The 18,996-nt window shown below is 42.7% G+C and overlaps 2 protein-coding genes across 2 annotated transcripts; both read left to right on the forward strand.

Moving 5' to 3' along the window:
* Positions 1-130: 130 nt before the first annotated feature.
* Positions 131-7,681, forward strand: rnf40 (ring finger protein 40). The gene is made up of 20 exons (XM_058061969.1): positions 131-220; positions 610-758; positions 851-1,018; positions 1,104-1,419; positions 1,605-1,808; positions 1,911-2,032; positions 2,116-2,262; positions 2,499-2,573; positions 2,655-2,774; positions 3,090-3,269; positions 3,366-3,501; positions 3,600-3,721; positions 3,826-4,085; positions 4,157-4,274; positions 4,498-4,647; positions 5,454-5,666; positions 5,742-5,867; positions 6,119-6,259; positions 6,887-6,988; positions 7,222-7,681. The coding sequence occupies exons 2-20, from the start codon at positions 621-623 to the stop codon at positions 7,396-7,398; spliced, it is 3,015 nt and encodes a 1,004-aa protein (XP_057917952.1). The 5' UTR covers positions 131-220; positions 610-620; the 3' UTR covers positions 7,399-7,681.
* A 1,812-nt stretch (positions 7,682-9,493) lies between these two features.
* Positions 9,494-17,542, forward strand: LOC131109708 (tumor necrosis factor receptor superfamily member 12A). Its single transcript, XM_058061972.1, has 5 exons — positions 9,494-10,185; positions 14,475-14,573; positions 14,667-14,810; positions 15,975-16,023; positions 16,111-17,542. Exons 1-4 carry the CDS (start codon positions 10,110-10,112, stop codon positions 16,013-16,015), a joined length of 360 nt encoding a protein of 119 aa, XP_057917955.1. The 5' UTR covers positions 9,494-10,109; the 3' UTR covers positions 16,016-16,023; positions 16,111-17,542.
* The last annotated feature ends 1,454 nt before the right edge of the window (positions 17,543-18,996 follow it).

Raw genomic sequence — 18,996 nt, forward strand, 5'->3', positions numbered from 1 at the left:
TTTAGAATTCATACATTAAATAGATGTTATAGATATTTGAATTTAAGAGATAGATATTTTAATTTAAAAAAAACTCACCAAAGCCGGTCCAACGTAATTACTTTATGTCTTTTTGTGATAATTTGCTTGTCGACGAGTTTGGTTAGTGGGGGTGGATGTCGTCATTTCCGGTAGCTGCTCCGATGTCTTGAAACGTTCACATCGATCCGCTCCTGGGAAGGTTTGTATTGTTAATACAGGCGAGAAAACGTTCCACGTCTGTATTTTTATCTAAAGTTAATTTTGACTGTATTAGCACATTGATTGGCATTTAAAAATGCACCGCATTCTTAAAATGAAATGTGCTTTGCGGTATCGATATTAGCATTAGCCTAGCTTACTGTAGCGATTCAGCTAATACAGTTTGCGCTAACCAAAGCAAAGATAAATGTGCTTATTTGAATTGTCCATTGCCTTGTCTACTCGATGATAACCTTGCTTGACAATTAAATACTACATTCGCTTCTTGGGAGACTCATAAAATGTCCAGCTGTCATGATATGAATTAATTTGTTTGCCACTACGACTTACAACAAGGTTTAATGTTACTTTGTGTTTGATTGTATGCAGGGGAAGCCAAGATGTCAGGTGCTGGGGGAGGAAAGCGTCCCTCGGGAGGGGACAGTCCCCCTGGGCCACCTGAGAAGAAAAGCAAGAAAGAGGAGAAGACAACCACCACTCTCATTGAGCCCATTCGCATAGCTGGAGTCTCATCCACGGTCAGTTGATAGACGTGTTTGGTTTTGGCAAGTCTCCCTGTACTGTGTGTGCATAGACAGGCTCTTCATCAAGCTCTTCATTCAATGTGCAGGAGGAAATGGACATGAAGGTGCTGCAGTTTAAAAACAAGAAGCTGTGCGAGCGCTTGGAGCAGCGGCAGGCGATGGAGGATGAGTTACGAGAGAAAATAGAGAAGCTAGAAAAGAGGCAAGCGACTGATGACACCACGCTGCTGATTGTAAACCGCTACTGGTCAGAGGTACTATTGATCATTGGATTGTATTACAACATTCTCACATATGTAAACATGTCAGATTCAAACATAATTATTTTTTTTATGGCAGCTGGAAGAGAAGGTCCATGTTCTACGTAAACATATCGAGCCGGCTGCCCCAGTGCCATCTACCCCGGTTCCTCCATCTACTCCTCTTCCTGATAATGCACCCATGGAAGAAGATGGCATCAAAATAGCATCACCAACCTCTGGTGTGCCTCCGCCCCCACTCCCTGAAGCTCCGAATGCTGGAGAACAGCTAGACCAGCAGCAACACCAGCAGGAAGAAGGTCAGGAAGGGCATCTGGGGAATCTACAGAAGCCTCCACCTCCAGATGGACCAGAGGAATTGACACCTACAGAGCCTCCGCAAGAATCGACGACAGGTTAGATGCTATCTTTTTTTCTTAAGTGTTATTCCTGTATACAGGAATAACCCTGTTTGCTCAGGCATGTCAACGGGTTATTCCGAATGTTTCAGAAACCGGAATATTGACCTTAACCGGAATATTGACTGCATGTAAACATAATGAGTGACTCTTTTACAACAACCACACCTGAATGCGTGCAGAAGCATCGCCACTGCCGCCACCCCCCCTGAGTGAAAACGCCAAGGGTTTCTTGACCACGCTGGAGCACAGCACCGAAGAGGAGCTCACCCTGCGCCTCCAGGACCGCATGCAGTTCAGCAAGGAAGCCATCGCCTGCCTCGTGTGCGTCTTTGACAGGTTGCATAGCGGCATCGATGATATGTGCAAGCAGATCCAAGCTGCAGGTAAGTCAACCATGGGCCGGCCTCTAGCCAGGGGGCGTGTCAAAAGCGGAATCGGCAGGTCAGGGGTTGATCCAGACCCTCTAACATGCTATTTCATGGCAGTATGCGAGGACGAGAGCCTCGCCGGTGCGGTCACCGCAAACCGCACCGCGTTGGATGAGAACTGTCGACTGAGAGACCTGGCCACTCTGCTGCATGGCCGGCACCACAAGACATCCATGGAGGTGAGATGTTCTAGGCACACTCGGTTTAGCGGGACATCATAAAGTTCGTCGGCAATAATTGCCCGTGTTGACTCTCATTACAGTACAACGAATGGGTGGACAAGGTGACCAGCGCCGAGACAAAGGTGTCTGAGATGGAGACCACTGTGGAGGACTTGCAGTGGGACATTGAGAAGCTCCGAAACAGGGAACAAAAGCTCAACAAGCACCTGGCAGAGGCCATGGAGCAGGTACATGTTGTTGTGGTATTGTTAATGCTATAGTAGTCTTTTTTTTGTGGTCTTTATCCTTTTTCTTTTAGAAACCAATAAATAGGAAAGCAAAGGATGAGGGAAAATAACTGAAAAAAATAGTCTAAAAAAATACTCAACTAAAAGTTTTTACTCGAGAGTATTAAGTGTAAAAATAGTATATTTTTTAAATGCTTGCATAATAAACTTTTATTTTATTTATTTGTGGTCCACAGCTCAAATCGGGCTACAGCAGCACGGGCAGCTCCGGCGGGCTGGCTGGCGGCCAAATTACATTAAACATTCAAAAGGTAAGCATGCGTCTCGATACCACTTCCACACTCATGCGCCGCACGTCTAACGTTTTTTTTTTTTTTTTCCTTTCATTCCAGTTTGAGAGTCTTAACACAGAGCTGGAGCACAACCAGGAGTTGGCCAACAGCCGCATGGCAGAGCTGGAGAAGCTGCAGGTGGAGCTCCAGGAAGCCGTGAGGGAGAGCGAGAAGCTGAAGGTGATGATATAATACGGCACGTGCATGGTTGGCGCGCAAAGTAGCAGCCTTTTTGCATGTTCTCAATGAGCGTTCAAGATCTGGTGGAGCAGATCCAGAGCTCAACTGGACCAAGTCCAGGCTTTTCTGCACTGTGATTGTCTTGCTCCCAAGAGCGACGTCTGCGTTCACGCCTGGCTAGACGAACCTCAAGTTTGACTTAATTTAACCAAACAAAGCAGGTGTGAGAAGACTGCAGCTGGAATTGAACGTTCGGTACTGAAACGTGGCGTCTCTGATGCTCTGCCTTCACTGTCGCCGCCTCGCCTGTTCCAGATGGATGTGCGTAATATTCCAGAGGAAGTCGTGAAGGAGACGGTGGAATACAAATGTCTGCAGTCCCAGTTCTCTCTGCTCTACAACGAGTCTCTGGGAGTGAAGACCCAGCTGGATGAGGCTCGGGCCCTCCTGCTCACTGCCAAGAACGCCCACCTCAGACAAATTGAGCACATGGAGGTGAACGTATAGCGGAATCATACGCTGTATCACGTCATCCACAGAGACAACCTTGTGCGTCTTATTCCAACATTGCTTGTCCGCGTCCCCTCTCAGAGCGACGAGCTGTCTCTTCAGAAGAAGCTGCGCACTGAGGTCATCCAGCTGGAGGACACGCTTGCCCAAGTGCGTAAGGAGTATGAGATGTTGCGCATCGAATTTGAGCAAAATCTGGCTGCTAATGAACAAGCAGGTACTTTCCTAAAGCATTTTTTTTTTACTTTAAGAGCAGTTACTGCTGTGGATCTTGCTAGATTGTGTACCTAATGAAGTGTCCGTTGCCTTTCTCAGGACCAATCAACAGGGAGATGCGACACCTCATCAGCAGCCTGCAGAACCACAACCTCCAGTTGAAAGGCGATGTGCAGCGCTTCAAGAGGAAGTTGCGGGAAACGCAGATGGAGATCAATAAGGTAGATGACACTAAAGTGTGTCTTTCGAAACTTTTACGATAACCATCAAGTTGGGGGGGGGGGTGGGGGTGGAGATACTTACCTGATATTTGTTCCCATGAAAGCTACGCTGCCTGAACAGCGACTCGGGCGTTTTAATTCTGGAAGAGTCGACCAGCGACAGCATCGACGTGAAGAAAGAGGAAGATGAGGACCAAGAGGAGGAAGAGGAGAGAAGGAAAGAGCTGGAGCGGCAGCGAGCCCGAGAGAGGGAGCGCGAGGCCGAGCGGGAGCGAGAGCGGGACCGCGAGCGAGAGCGACAGCGCAGCGACGAGCTGAAGAGGAAAGACTCTGACACGTTGAAGATGCTCAGAGTGGAGCTTAAGTAAGTCCATCTTTGGCACCAGTTCTTCTCTATTGTCGCATAACATCTTCTGTGTGCGCGCCACCCTCCAGGAAAGCTCAGGAGTCCCAGAAGGAGATGAAGCTCCTGTTAGACATGTACAAATCGGCGCCGAAGGAGCAGAGGGACAAAGTGCAGCTCATGGCAGCTGAACGCAAATCCAAAGCAGAGGTTTGTTTACTTTCTGTCTTGTGCATTGCAATGGCAGCAAACAGGTGATGGTTTTGCTCTTGGTGACACTGCTGGTGAGCTCCACTCAGAAGATAATAAAAAGATCTTCATTGTACAAATTAGGTTACAGTACTTATTTTCTGTGGTCTATTTATTAGTCCATGGAAAAGGTACCGGTACTACTAATGTGGCCTGCAATGAAAACCCTCTTGTACATGTACAGGTGGACGAGTTGAAGATGCGAGTCAGAGAACTGGAGGAGCGTGAGAAGAAGGAGAGCAAGAAGTTGGCAGACGAAGACGCCTTGAGGAAGATCCGAGTGGCGGAAGAGACCATTGAGCACCTGCAAAAGAAGCTGGCCGCCACTAAGCAGGTATTCGCCATGCATGGACTCCATGTTGGGAAATGAAGGACAAGAGCTTCCCAAAACCTTTTTAGGTGTGTCTCTGATAGAACTATGTCAAGGTCTCTCAAGGTCAGCTCTCCTCGCGTGCTTGTGCTTTCTCAGGAATTTGGACACACGCAATCAGCAGATGAGAGCGTGCTATCGTGAGTTGTAGAATAACGTATCAAATCATTATTTCACTGAGTCCTGCTTCAACAATGTTGTCATTGCAAAAGCAGAGCTGCTTGAACATTGGACACGCCCGCATTAGCTCATGACTTACTCTTCATATTTAAACTGCTGACCTCTCAACCTCGCGAGTCGCAATTATGCATTGCTGCAGTTTTCTTAATGTTCTTTGTTGTTGAACAGACTGCACCAATACGCTCTTGAGGAACTCGTGGAGGACATGTTTGTGGTCTGATAGCCCGCAGCACCTGAAACCTGGGAGGTCCAGTAGTACAAACAGGCCAGACTGTGAGCCTGATTTAGCCAGCTCTTCAGGCTAGTGCTTGAATGCTTTTGATTAATTAGCATAGTACTGCCTGCCAAAATCCGGTTGTTCAAAAAAAAAGGCCCAAATCTAATATAGAGCTCCTTTAGTTGTTTACAGGCTTGTTTTTTAAGGAGCGTGAAACCAAAGGAAGCAAATGCAGCATTGGTGGTTTTGTTTTTTTTGGGGGGGGGGGGGCATAAAAAAAATAAGCCCACTTCCTTATGTGTAGTAATAACCTTTTTAACCGCTCGCATAAGAGACAGGAAGTGTCATCATGTACGTATATCTTTTTCTCAAGGAGGAGGAGGCCCTCCTGAGTGAGATGGACGTCACTGGCCAGGCCTTCGAGGACATGCAGGAGCAGAACAGCCGGCTGTTGCAGCAACTGCGGGAGAAGGACGACGCCAACTTCAAGCTGATGAGCGAGCGCATCAAATCCAACCAGATCTACAAGCTGCTGAAGGAGGAGAAGGAGGAGCTGGCCGACCAGGTCATGACATTTAAGACCCAGGTGAGAAGTGAGCATTTTTGTCACGATTGTCTCCGTTGATTAGCGTTGAAGGGCTCAATTGTCCCTTTTTGCTAGGTGGATGCTCAGCTGTTGGTTGTGCAGAAGCTGGAAGAAAAAGAGGGCGTCCTTCAGAGCACCTTGGCCACCCTGGAAAAGGAGCTGGCTGTCAGAACCCAAGCATTAGAACTCAACAAGAGGAAGGTGAGGCTTGCTTGTTTGCATGACTCACTAACGACTGCGTGATTTCACTGCAGCCAGATGGAAGGTTTTCAGTTACAGCCTGGCGGGGAGCGCTGATTTGATGGTTGCTAGACACAAACCGTTACGTTATTTATACTGCTCAACACGTAAAGCTATGGTTGTCATTAACCAGGTGACGTTCATTTAAGAACCTCATCGTGAGCCTTTTTATGGAGCGCGTTGTTGTTGTTGTTGGTGGTGCCCTGCTGCAGGCGGTGGAGGCGGCGCAGCTGGCAGAAGACCTGAAGGTACAGCTGGAGCACACGCAGGCCAAACTCAAGGAGATCCAAGTCGCCGTGGCCGAGAACCGCACAGCGCGGGAGAGGGAGAGCAGCAACCTCAAACGAGCGCAGGTAGATCCATCCATCCTCATTAAGTATAAAATACATTCAATTAGTCATTCATACATTCATTTTCTGCCGCTTTTTCCTCACGAGGGTCGCGGGGGGTGCTGGAGCCTATCCCAGCTGCTACACACCCTGGACTGGTGGCCAGCCAATCACAGGGCACATATAGACAAACAACCATTCACACTCACATTCATACCTATGGACAATTTGGAGTGGCTAATTAACCTAGCATGTTTTTGGAATGTGGGAGGAAACCGGAGTACCCGGAAAAAACCCACGCATGCACGGGGAGAACATGGCCGAGGGTGGAATTGAACCCTGGTCTCCTAGCTGTGAGGTCTGCGCGCTAACCACACGACCGCCGTGCAGCCTAGCTGATGTTTCAATATCAGTAATTCTTCTTTTAAAAAAGATACTAAAAGTTAACATTGACTTTATTATTGTGGCTGTAGCCAATCACAGGGCACATATAGACAAACGACCATTCACACTACATTCAATTATAATGAAAATTATTCTGTGGTCTGTGCACCACCATTTATTCCCCACACCACGATATGCAGTTACTTTAAAAAAAAAAGCAAAATTAGAAAATAAATATGGCTTTTCCGTATGTTTCTTGTTTCTCAGGAGGATCTGTCCAGGCTGAGGCGGAAGCTGGAGAAACAGAAGAAGGTGGAGGTGTACTCTGACGCCGACGAGATCCTGCAGGAGGAAATCAACCAGTACAAGGTGCGAGAAATTTACGACCGTTATTTATCCTCTTTATGAATGTGATGGCAAGGCCGGCTTGTAAAAACACCAACAGCTTTCTGGCAACATCTGCCGCAGACTCTTCCTATAAAAAAAACACAAAAAAATACGACTGCAGTGATTTCCCCTTCTGATATCACTTTCCATTTTTTTTTCTAGAGGCCAGACATGACTCCTAAAGTGTGTGTGATGTATTATGTTTCCGTCTCCAGGCCAAGTTGCGTTGCCCGTGCTGCAACACGCGGGACAAAGACACGGTCCTCACCAAGTGTTTCCACGTCTTCTGTTACGAATGCCTCAAGATGCGCTACGACACGCGCCAGAGGAAGTGCCCCAAGTGCAACTGTGCCTTCGGCGCCAACGACTTCCACCGCATCTACATCACATAAAAGAGAAAAAGAGTGGACATTGCGAATGGGTGATTTTTTTTATCTCTTTGGACATCTCGTACCACGTCGTTGCCACACGGGGACCAAACAAATAGTGACTGAGTGAGTTGTCCTGTAGTGTAAGAAACAGCTGTTAGTACACTTAGTTCCTACCCATACAGTCTTTTAAATAATGACGCACCCCCTTTTACATCCATCGATAGAGTTTTCTAATGCTTTCGTAACAGCGCGCACATCTTGAAGCATTCTGTGCATTCAGGAAATTAAAATGTCTTTTTCTCCATACTGGAGGCCTTGCTTGTGTGTGACAGAGTATGTTTATACTTTATGAAGTGCAACACCCAGATCGTATGACGTCACTGCTAAGGCTATAGAATTAATAACCCTGGAGAGAGAGAGAGAGAGACAGGCCTGTTTGGCAGCCAGTCAGCGCATGCAAGAGAGTTTGGATCACCTTGGACTAGCTCGTCTATGTGTGTGTATGTATGTGTGTTCATCCGGTTGCCATGGCGCCCGCTGCAGAGTTTTGACACAACATCTGCAGCTTATAGTGGCTCATTACTGTACGAAATGACTGCAGTGGAAAGTCAGCACATATGGGCCTGAGCAGCTCCAGGTTGTCCTAAAGGTCGAGTAGAAAAACATCTGCGTGAGGACATTCTTCAGGCGTCATTAATGCGATGAGGCTCCTTTTCCTCCCTCCCTCCTCTTGTCCGGTGATGTGAATGTTTGCTAGGAGGTTGGCTCGTGTCTGTTTGACGTTAGAACTTGTGGGAAAGGCAGTTCACACCATGTTGTGCAGGAACGCTTCCAGGCTCCACAGAGAGGGAGAGGGGGGGGGAAAAAAGAGTTAATTCAGCATTTGGGAACAGTTAGATAAACGTTCCAGGAGACTTGTTGGCAGAAAAAGTCCTTCTGTGATAGAACCGCTTGTTTAGTTATGATTGTACACAAACAGGCATGAATAAATCGGGTGTTTCTAGTCATGTCACACACCTCCAGATGTTGTCCTAAACTTTTTTGTGTTGCTGTGACAGGAGGACTGCAGCTATGAGTTCACTGTGTTATTGCATTTTTTGCAGTGCTGCAGGAGGCTACACCCTAGCCCCAGACGCTAATAACACCACCGCTCTGTGTCAGGGACACACATCTTCCAAAGTGAGAAGGTCACACTGAGCTTTTCCTTTTGAAGCCTGTCAAAGTGGACAAAAGGGAAGCGTTTGATGCAAACGCTTATGCTTCAACTTATTTTTGCAAAGTTTTACAAAGTTGATATGAATACCAACCATTGAGGTGGACTGCATACAAGGTTTAAAGTTAAAGATGACGCTAACCGCTGTTACTGTTAAGATATTTTGTCTGAACTTTAATGATGGTGTTGCTTTTGGTGTCTAAATTTTGCAACATTTTAAATCATTTTGCAAGTGTATTAAAACGTTAACCACTTCAAAAAGTAGAAACATCCCTCTTAGCATATCTTTGTCAAGAAATGGTAATGGTTTTATTTCATTTGAACATGCATCAGATTACAATTGAGTGCATCCCATAATCAGTTCCCAGTTCCACATGTCCAAAAAGAGTTAGGAAGAAGCAAAGCTTATCAAATCCTACCCCTCCATCTGGTACTTTTACAATCACTAACTGTTACATTTGTTCACTTCCTGCTTTCCATAATACAGTTTGTATTATGGAATCACAGTATTTGTGATTTTAGAAATAAGGAGTTAGTATGTTCCCTGTAGGCGGTATTATGAATTATCCTTACTGGCCTTTTTTTGCAGTACATTTAGCGAGTGAAGATTTACTTTTATAGTTATTAGCCCATATTTCCACACAATAAGTAAGATATGGTAGAACCAGAGAGCCAAAAAAGCCAAAGAACAAGCAGAGGGTGCAGTTAATGTTTTGCATGACTTATTTTCCTGAGAATTCACGTCAAAGTCACACTTGAGTGGTTCTACTTGTATTCCAAAAAGCAGGTGTTCTCCGGTCCAGGTACTCCCTAGGGGTTCACAATAAAAAAAAAATGCAGTAAAATGTATGATGTTATGTTATATTGTGAAGTGCATACAGTGAACATGTCCAAGTGATTGATTAGATCTGAGGATAGAATGGAACAACTCATTCTACAATGTTAACATTCTAGGAACTTTTTATATAGAATGTTGTAAACAAAGCAGAATTTTCAATTGGATGTCATTAGGTTTTGCACTAGCTGTGTGTGTGTGTGTGTGTGTGTGTGTGTTGGCAGTGAGTGGGGGTGACGTCGTCAGGCGTGGTAATAACAATGAGCAGACAATTAAATCCAGACTACATGGGTGTAAAAACACGTTAGAATGTCACTAAAAGAGGAGAAACGACTTAAAAAAAGAGTGCGAGTGGAGTTGACGGGAGTGATGTTTGAGTCTTGTATGGACATGGGAATGTGGGAAAAAGACATGAAAGTCCACTGGTGGAGTTTCCTGAGAGCGGAGAAGTGAAGCAGTGTGGATAGGAAATGACTCATAGGACTGGAGCCGTGTGTGTGTGTGTGTGTGTGTGTATAGTGAGCGTGGGTGTGTGCTAGCTGTGTTAAAAACACGCAGCACAGTGGTCCCGGTGACTCACTCCTCTGATGCTCACTTTTCCATGCTGTTGTCCGTCCTCAACTTGTACTACTTATTTTTTATTAATTTTTTTTTTAGGGATTCATTGTGCAGCGAAGACACGTGATGGACTCTCACGCGCTTTGCGCAGTTTGTGGACTTTTCGTGGCGTTTGTCTTCCACGGCGTTTACGCACAAAAAAGTAAGTCTATGTCTATTTTTCATAATATCTTTTGAAGAGTTTTATTGTGCTGTTTTTAATGGGGTCGCGTAGTTGGGGTTGGGGGTCGAGGCTATCACAGGCGCCTCCTTCACCGGCTACATATCTCACCGGTTCCGCATTCCGATGGGCTGATAACACGGCAGTCATCCGTGGCTCATCCACGGATTCAAGGACACCACGTCTCCTTTCTTCTCCTGTGTTCACACACCGAAACGAAAGGGATAAAAAAATAATGAATTTCCTTATAATTACATATAAGTATTAATGTAAAATGACACTAATCAACAGTGAAGCCTTCTAATTGCTAAATGCTATAGCTAGCCGTACAGTGTTGTTTCTAGCTAGCTAGCTAATCAACGTAATTGGGTTATTGTGAACCAAACATAACAACGCTACATTAATGACGTTTTGGTGTGGAAATAATCAATGTTTCATCACTCAAAATAAATTAATTAGCTTGAATGACTGTATTTATAGCAGCTACTTACGTGCGCCTGTGTTATGTTAGCTTACCACACCAACCTGTCTATCTAGCTATTGCTAGTATCTCTCTATCCATCTTGTATAATAATGAAAACCACTTGTTCTAAATAGAAAGGGTGCAAACTGTCATACAAGTGTAAAAAGAAGCGCTCACACCTGTTAATGTTAAGACGCTGTGCCTTAACTTTAATGATGAAGTACACAGGTGCACCATGTAAAAAGAACTATGTAATCTCCTTGGTGGGATACGGTGAAAGTGGCTCAACCAAGCCAGGCTTTGTGCTCAAGATGCAATTCAACGAAATCTAAATTCCTCCGTAGGAATCGAACAGTACTTCGGCGGTGGTTCTCAACTTACTTTGCTCCTGTTATGTTGAATCCTTGCTCTATAGAAGTAGAAGCACAGCTTTTAAGCTATGAATGCATGTCCATAGCTTACAGGTCACAGGTGGAATTGAACCTTAAAACTCAGCTTTTGGTACAACTGTATTAATGCTGTCCAATGCAAAGTGTGTTACAATAAGCCCGAATGCATATCTTCATTCTTATAACTGACAATTGAAGCATATACAAGTAAAAGGGTGATACTAGTACATGCATAGTGTACTTTAAGTATACTTGTACACTTGTTTTTGTTCACAGTGGAGGTCAACCAGGATGAGTTCACATCCAAGCAGTGCACACACTTTCTCATCATTTCCTAAAGTAAACACAAAGCAGGGTCTAGCAGTGTGAGGCCATCTCCAACATCTGGATATCAGCTGCTGGTCCACCCGCCCCCATCTGTTTTATGACAAAATGCAACATCCCCACACCCAAAAAACACTCGGGCTAGATGAGACTCCCCAACGTCAGGAATGCAAAAACTGGCTCCACATTTCTGCTTGATGTGCAGAGCGGGAGAGAAGGAAAACGTTAACTCGTAAATGTGTGCTAAGGTGCGAGGGAACTCGTTGTAACGTTTTTCTGTTGCTAAGAAGTACAGTGGGAAAGAATATGATGGTTGTGGTGCGGTGCAGACGGTTGTGGTTTTGGGCAGAGGTCAGCGTCCGGTCATGCCTCCGCTGCTTCCCGATGACCTTGGGCATTCCCAGAGTAGGCGTCATGTAGCCGAGGTCGGGCTTAAGGCGTCTGGAGGGAAGTTTACAAGAGCGGTGACACATTGTTGCTGTTGTGACCCAGGCCAGCTCTGAATGCCTGCAGTCTGCCAAGAGGGCTTTTGAGCATTTGACCAAAGAATCAATTGGCTTAAAAAGCCAACTTTGTCTCTGCTCAAATAACACTGACTACATTTCCCACAGTGCACCAGTTGTTTCCATTCCCATACCAGCAGACTTTCCCTTTTAAAATTCTTAAAGGGAAGACAAAACTAGTTTGTACATATACTGTATATATACAGCCCTGATCAAAATACCCCAAATATTATACTTGCGCTGAGTGGTAGACCCCCCCCCAAAATTATACTTGCGCTGAGTGGTAGACCCCCCCGCAAAAATTATACTTGTGCTGAGTGGTAGACCCCCCCCCAAAAAAAAAATTATACTTGCGCTGTGTGGTAGAACCCCCAAAAATTATACTTTTGCTGAGTGGTAGACCCCCCCAAAAAATTATACTTGCGCTAAGTGGTAGACCCCCCCAAAAATTATACTTTCACTGAGTCGTAGACCCCCCCAAAAATTATATTTGCGCTGATTGGGAGTGGTAGACCCCCCCCCCCAAAAAAATGAGACTTGCGCTGAGTGGTAGACCCCCCCCCCAAAAAATTATACTTTCACTGAGTCGTAGCCCCCCCCAAAAAATTATACTTGCGCTCATTGGGAGTGGTAGAACCCCCCAAAATTATACTTGCACTGAGTGGTAGACCCCCCCCCCCAAAAAAAATTATACTTGCGCTCATTGGGAGTGGTAGAACCCCCCAAAATTATACTTGCACTGAGTGGTAGACCCCCCCCCCCCCAAAAAAAAATTATACTTGCGCTGAGTGGGAGACCCCCCCAAAAAATTATACTTTCACTGAGTCGTAGCCCCCCCCCAAAAAATTATACTTGCGCTCATTGGGAGTGGTAGAACCCCCCAAAATTATACTTGCGCTGAGTGGTAGACCCCCCCCCCAAAAAAAAATTATACTTGCACTGAGTGGTAGACCCCCCCCCAAAAAAATTATACTTGCGCGGAGTGGTAGACCCCCTCCCTCAAATGTGCTAAAGGTCAATTCAGGCTATTTTTCAACTGGTCTTAACATTTTGATCAGGTCTGTATATACTATATACTATATACTATATATTGTATACTATATACTATATACTATATACTGTATACTATATACTATATACTATATTTATGAGCAAAAGGAAAAAGATGCATATAGACAAGGAAGGAAGCATGACATAACACAGAGTGTCATGTGAGCCTATTGTTTTGTTCATCTTATCTGGAAGACTAATATTCTTTTGGCACCACTTGTGTCATCTTCCTATTGTGTATTGTATAATACACTCACTGGACATTCATTCATTAGGTACACACTTTTGTACTTTGAAATACAAGATACAACACAATACAGCTACACAAGGGTATTTGGAACACATCTCCAAATGAGCATTAATACCTTTTGTAAATGATCTGGGGCAATTTAATATCAAATCTGGATATTTGTATGAAGTGCAAGCATGAGAAATGTTTGATTGGAGGGTTTTGGTACGTCATTCACACAAGAAAACTAAAGTAAGGCCAATGCTGCTTTACTTCTTACTCTCACCGTCCAATCAGATTGCTGTGATGTTATCCCCAGTACCGTTTACAGCCACTAGGGGGCTGTAATGTGACACTCATGTATCTCTTACACACTATTTCTGAGAGAATTAACATTGTAATAATTGCTATAATGACACAATATTGACAAATTAAATTTGTTAACTTTTCCATCCTGAGATTCACCCACGTAGAGAAGGGACCCACATTGAAGCGCTCATCTGCGTGGCTGTCATAAAAACAAATGAAGCCTCCCATTGTGTCCACAGGACAGGAAGGAAGCATTTTTCTCTAAACCACCGTCTTTTTTTTTTTCCACCCATCGTCCTCACAGACTCATTCGTTTATTTTCTGGAAGACACACAAACAATCCAAAGGAAGCACTTTGTGCAAACACATCCTGCTCTCCAGACAGACACAAAGTTAGCCACTCGTTGCTCTCTCTTACATCAGTAGTGAAACCTCCGAGAGCATCCCACCCACAAAGCTGCTCACGATTTGGACCGATTTGTGATTTAATTGGCATATTTTCATCCACTACCTAGACAGACTACATACCAGAGACACACAGCTCAACAGAATTGTTGTTGCTAGGCAGATTTTGTGACAGGACAAAGACCACAGGACTGCACTGCCTCATGTAGTGGAGAAAGAACAGGAAGAGTTGGCAACCAAAGGAAGTCAGACACTCACTAAGGGAATAATAAAGCATCATTTGTTGCTAGGCAGACTTTAAAAAAAAACAACTAAATACTCGGACACTTGTTGCTATGCAGATTTCAAATGGAGAAGTCCAGTAAATAAATAAATATTGCCTTATGGCTCCTGTTTCCTTGGCAACACCAAGGCAGCGGTGTCCAAAGGGTGGCCTGAGGGCCATCTGTGGCCCGTGGATATTCTTTTTATTGAAATCAACCAAATTATTCAAAACAACAAATGGCTAAGAAAAGGCGGGAGAGCAAAAAATATTTAATTACAAAAATTGTTGTGTATCCATAATGGACAGAACAATGTGGACTTTTTCCCGTGCCCAGGTCAGTGTGGCAGCTCAGAATTCTGGAACTCCGACCTGGATGTTTGCATGCAGTGTGCATCGTGTAAGCAGTACCCAAAGACGCCGTCATGCAACACATGTAAGACACCGGATAAGACGCAACATGTCCGACGTGGTGACGACAACACCAAAATACGCTGTCCTGTGTGTCTGTACCCCGTGTGTCTCCCAGGTAAATCAGTGGAGGAGACGTCGGACGTGTGGAAGCTGGCGGCCATCACCAGCTTCTCTGTGTTGGCGGTGGTTCTGGTGGCCGCCGCCCTCATCATCGGGGTCATGGTGCATCGACGCAAGTCGCGCAAACTTCCTCTACGTGGTGAGATTTCATATGAAATGACTCATTGTCAAAACGTTGTATTATAGTTTTGAAGTCAATATAACCTTTGCAGAATTACAATACATGTGAATATGTATAATATGTATAAATACATATTTTAAATTATGTAATTCATTGTAAAAATATATTTAACACATTTTAAGTGGAAGTACTATAGTTATGAAAAGTAGCGATGTCCGATATCAGCATAAAAATGCGATATCGGTTGATATTGTTATCCCCAAAATGAAAACCGATATTAAAAAAAAATGCTGTATGCAACCATGTGTTCATTCCACCACAGGAGATATGTCATGGTACACATATCAGTATCGGCTGATATCGGTATCCGAAATTAAGAGTTGGACAAAAAAAAAAAGCTTAAAAAAGTAGCTAACATTGTAGCTAATATTGATATATTCGATGATTACTTTATTGTAAAGATGTAAGCATTAATATTGGTGTGTGATGCTGAACAATATAAATGATGATGTCACCTGCTCATAGTAAACATTTATCATTGTATGTATGATTGTATTGTATGAATGATTGTATAATTGTATGTATGATTGTATCATTGAATGATTGTATTGTATGTATGATTGTATGTATGATTGTATCATTGAATGATTGTATGATTGTATGATTGTATGTATGATTGTATCATTGAATGATTGTATCATTGTATGATTGTTTGATTGTATTATTGTATGATTTTATGTATGATTGTATGATTGTATGATTGTATCATTGAATGATTGTATGTATGTATGATTGTATCATTGAATGATTGTATCATTGTATGATTGTATGATTTTATGTATGATTGTTTGATTGTATGATTGTATGATTTTATGTATGATTGTATGATTGTATCATTGTATGATTTTATGTATGATTGTTTGATTGTATGATTGTATCATTGTATGTATGATTGTATCATTGTATGATTGTATCATTGAATGATTGTATGATTTTATGTATGATTGTTTGTATGATTGTATGTATGATTGTATCATTGTAGGTATGATTGTATCATTGTATCATTGTATGATTGATTGTATGATTGTATGTATGATTGTTTGATTGTGTGTATCATTGTAGGTATGATTGTATGATTGTATCATTGTATGACTGTATGACTGTATGATTGTATGATTCCAGAGCCAATAGAAGAAACAGCAGGGCCTCTCTATCAAGCTTAACCATTTCAGTAAGTGTCCTGTTGACTGTTTTCACGGTGAATGTGACGTTCTCCATGAATCCACAGTTGATGGTCTCCGTGTTGTGTCCTTTGCAGCCTCTGAAAACACATGTGACACAACCAAGAAGCGACTGAGGCTTCACACCCGGACGGGGACACCCTCTGGACCGTGAACTGTGTACTCTGACTGACCTTTTTAAAAATGTATTTATGTGCTGGGTGAAGACACGTGAGAGATGTCGTGACCACAGGACAACCAATGGCACAATTCTAGCAACTTTAATGGTTCCACGGTGACGGACTGACTATTTGGACCCACGAGGTGGTTTGGTGGGCTGCTAGGTGGCGCTGGGTCGGTTCCGCACAGACGAATGTAGCTAACAGGTGAGGACTGGACACTGTCAGGCACAATAATAGGCGGGCTGTTTGAATGTAGCTACTGTTGAGGTCAAGTCTACCCTCCAAGTCACGGCGGGTGCACCGTTACTGCGTATTCCTGCCACCGCCAACAACACACAGCCTCCGTTCATCTTCATCTTGGTTAACACTCATGACAAATCACACTGACGTGTTTGGAAGGTGGAGCCAAGCGAACGCAACACTTTTACTCCCGAGTCCATCACTTCACGTGGAAATACTAGTTTTCTTTTCACTGAGACTGCTAAGGGACGCACAGACGGGAAAAAAAACTCATCAGAAGTCAGAAATATATTATAAATAATATGTTACAAAAACAATCAAGAATAAAATATAATATTTTTTTTTACTAATTTTGCAGAACAAGGTTTGCTCATATATAGAATAGAATAGTTTTTTATTTTATTTGTCAACACAATGTGGTCGTTTTACTGTTAGTCTTACAAGAGTTCCATTGTTGAAGAGGTAGAGTTGAAATAAGAGACCCCAAAAATGGCTTATGAATGTTTTACATTACATTACAATAAAAATAAACATAAAAAACAAGAAAGAATAAAAACCATTACTACTACGACTACTACTACTACTAAAAATGACTTTTCTTATTTCTGTACATTCCTACTCCTCAAAGGTGGAGGTATAATTTTTTAAAAGCCCCAATTATAAGGAGAATAAAGTTGCAGCATTGCAAATATGAAGTTTAGATTAAATTATATATATTTTTTATAATATTGCAATGAAATGTATGAAATGAAATTGTACTTTTACAAGAAAAGGGTTGCCATTGTAGCAGTAGGAGGAGTCATTTTACAAAAAAAATGTAAAAAATTAAAATTCAAAAATGTGAATTACTGTTACAGGAACAACAACCCAGAAATGAAGTCATTATGATGGCAAAAGTAAAGTATTATGATGGCAAAAGTAAAGTATTGCTTTTGACACTAATGACTTACTTCATTATTGCAATGAGTTCCTCCAATCGCCAAAGGGGGCGCCAACATTCTCTTACGTCTCCAACAATTTTATTCTCAAACATTTTGTTGACTTTTTCCTCGTCAAGGTGGTCGTCTTCAAATCACTTCTATTGATTGACAGTCTGTCATAAAGATAATGAAGGTGTTATTACGTGTATTGTTGTTGTACAGTATGTTGCCAAAGAAGGGACTTTTCATTTGTTAAAATGTCAACCAGGCCAGCTAGTAGCGATTCTATACTAACGCCATCCTCTTAACACTTTTTGTTGTTGTTTTGCTATTTCTAAATGTATATAATGTACTGTACATGCACTGGCTTATTTTTCCTAATGCAGTCCTACTATTGCTTTTAGTACCAAATGTATTTTCACAATAAAAGTGACAACCATGCTTGTTTTGAATACAAACTGGTGAGTGGGGGTGGGAAATGTTGATATATAGTTGGCAATAGTTGACAAAAAAAGTAAGGGGTTAGTATGTCGTTTTTTGTCAGTTTTTCAACTTGCTTAAAAAGCACTTTTCTGTCAAAAATAAAAGTGGAAACCTCACACACACTCAATAGGGGACCCAGAAGCATCCAAAAATGGCATAAAATGCCAGATCTTGATTTGGTGATTTTTGACAAAAAACGTAAGGGGTTAGTATGTCGTTTTTTTTCCTCCATTTTTTCAACTTGCTTAAAAAGCACTTTTCTGTCAAAAATAAAAGTGGAAACCTCACACACACTCCACAGGGGACCCAGAAGCATCCAAAAATGGCATAAAATGCCAGGTTTTGATTTGGTGATTTTTGACAAAAAACGTAAGGGGTTAGTATGTCGTTTTTTTTCCTCCACTTTTTCAACTTGCTTAAAAAGCACTTTTCTGTCAAAAATAAAAGTGGAAACCTAACACACACTCCACAGGGGACCCAGAAGAATCCAAAAATGGCATAAAATGCCAGGTTTTGATTTGGTGATTTTTGACAAAAAACGTAAGGGGTTAGTATGTCGTTTTTTTTCCTCCATTTTTTCAACTTGCTTAAAAAGCACTTTTCTGTCAAAAATAAAAGTGGAAACCTCACACACACTCAAGAGGGGACCCAGAAGCATCCAAAAATGGCATAAAATGCCAGATTTTGATTTGGTGATTTTTGACAAAAAACGTAAGGGGTTAGTATGTCGTTTTTTTTTCTCCATTTTTTCAACTTGCTTAAAAAGCACTTTTCTGTCAAAAATAAAAGTGGAAACCTAACACACACTCCACAGGGGACCCAGAAGAATCCAAAAATGGCATAAAATGCCAGATTTTGATTTGGTGATTTTTGACAAAAAACGTAAGGGGTTAGTATGTCGTTTTTTTTCCTCCATTTTTTCAACTTGCTTAAAAAGCACTTTTCTGTCAAAAATAAAAGTGGAAACCTCACACACACTCAATAGGGGCCCCAGAAGCATCCAAAAATGGCATAAAAAGCCAGATTTTGATTTGGTGATTTTTGACAAAAAACGTAAGGGGTTAGTATGTCGTTTTTTTTCTCCATTTTTTCAACTTGCTTAAAAAGCACTTTTCTGTCAAAAATAAAAGTGGAAACCTCACACACACTCCACAGGGGA

This window comes from Doryrhamphus excisus, chromosome 22 (assembly GCF_030265055.1).
Source record: "Doryrhamphus excisus isolate RoL2022-K1 chromosome 22, RoL_Dexc_1.0, whole genome shotgun sequence".
Classification (NCBI taxonomy): Eukaryota; Metazoa; Chordata; class Actinopteri; order Syngnathiformes; family Syngnathidae; genus Doryrhamphus; species Doryrhamphus excisus.

Bases quoted from the DNA above. Each gene is read 5' to 3' on its own strand.
- rnf40 (XM_058061969.1), top strand. From the start codon at position 621: ATGTCAGGTGCTGGGGGAGGAAAGCGTCCCTCGGGAGGGGACAGTCCC. The intron at 1,019-1,103 runs GTACTATTGATC...TTTTTATGGCAG, and splicing joins TAAACCGCTACTGGTCAGAG to CTGGAAGAGAAGGTCCATGT. The intron at 5,868-6,118 runs GTGAGGCTTGCT...GCCCTGCTGCAG, and splicing joins TAGAACTCAACAAGAGGAAG to GCGGTGGAGGCGGCGCAGCT.
- LOC131109708 (XM_058061972.1), top strand. From the start codon at position 10,110: ATGGACTCTCACGCGCTTTGCGCAGTTTGTGGACTTTTCGTGGCGTTT. The intron at 14,574-14,666 runs GTAAGACACCGG...TGTGTCTCCCAG, and splicing joins GACGCCGTCATGCAACACAT to GTAAATCAGTGGAGGAGACG. The intron at 14,811-15,974 runs GTGAGATTTCAT...GTATGATTCCAG, and splicing joins GCGCAAACTTCCTCTACGTG to AGCCAATAGAAGAAACAGCA.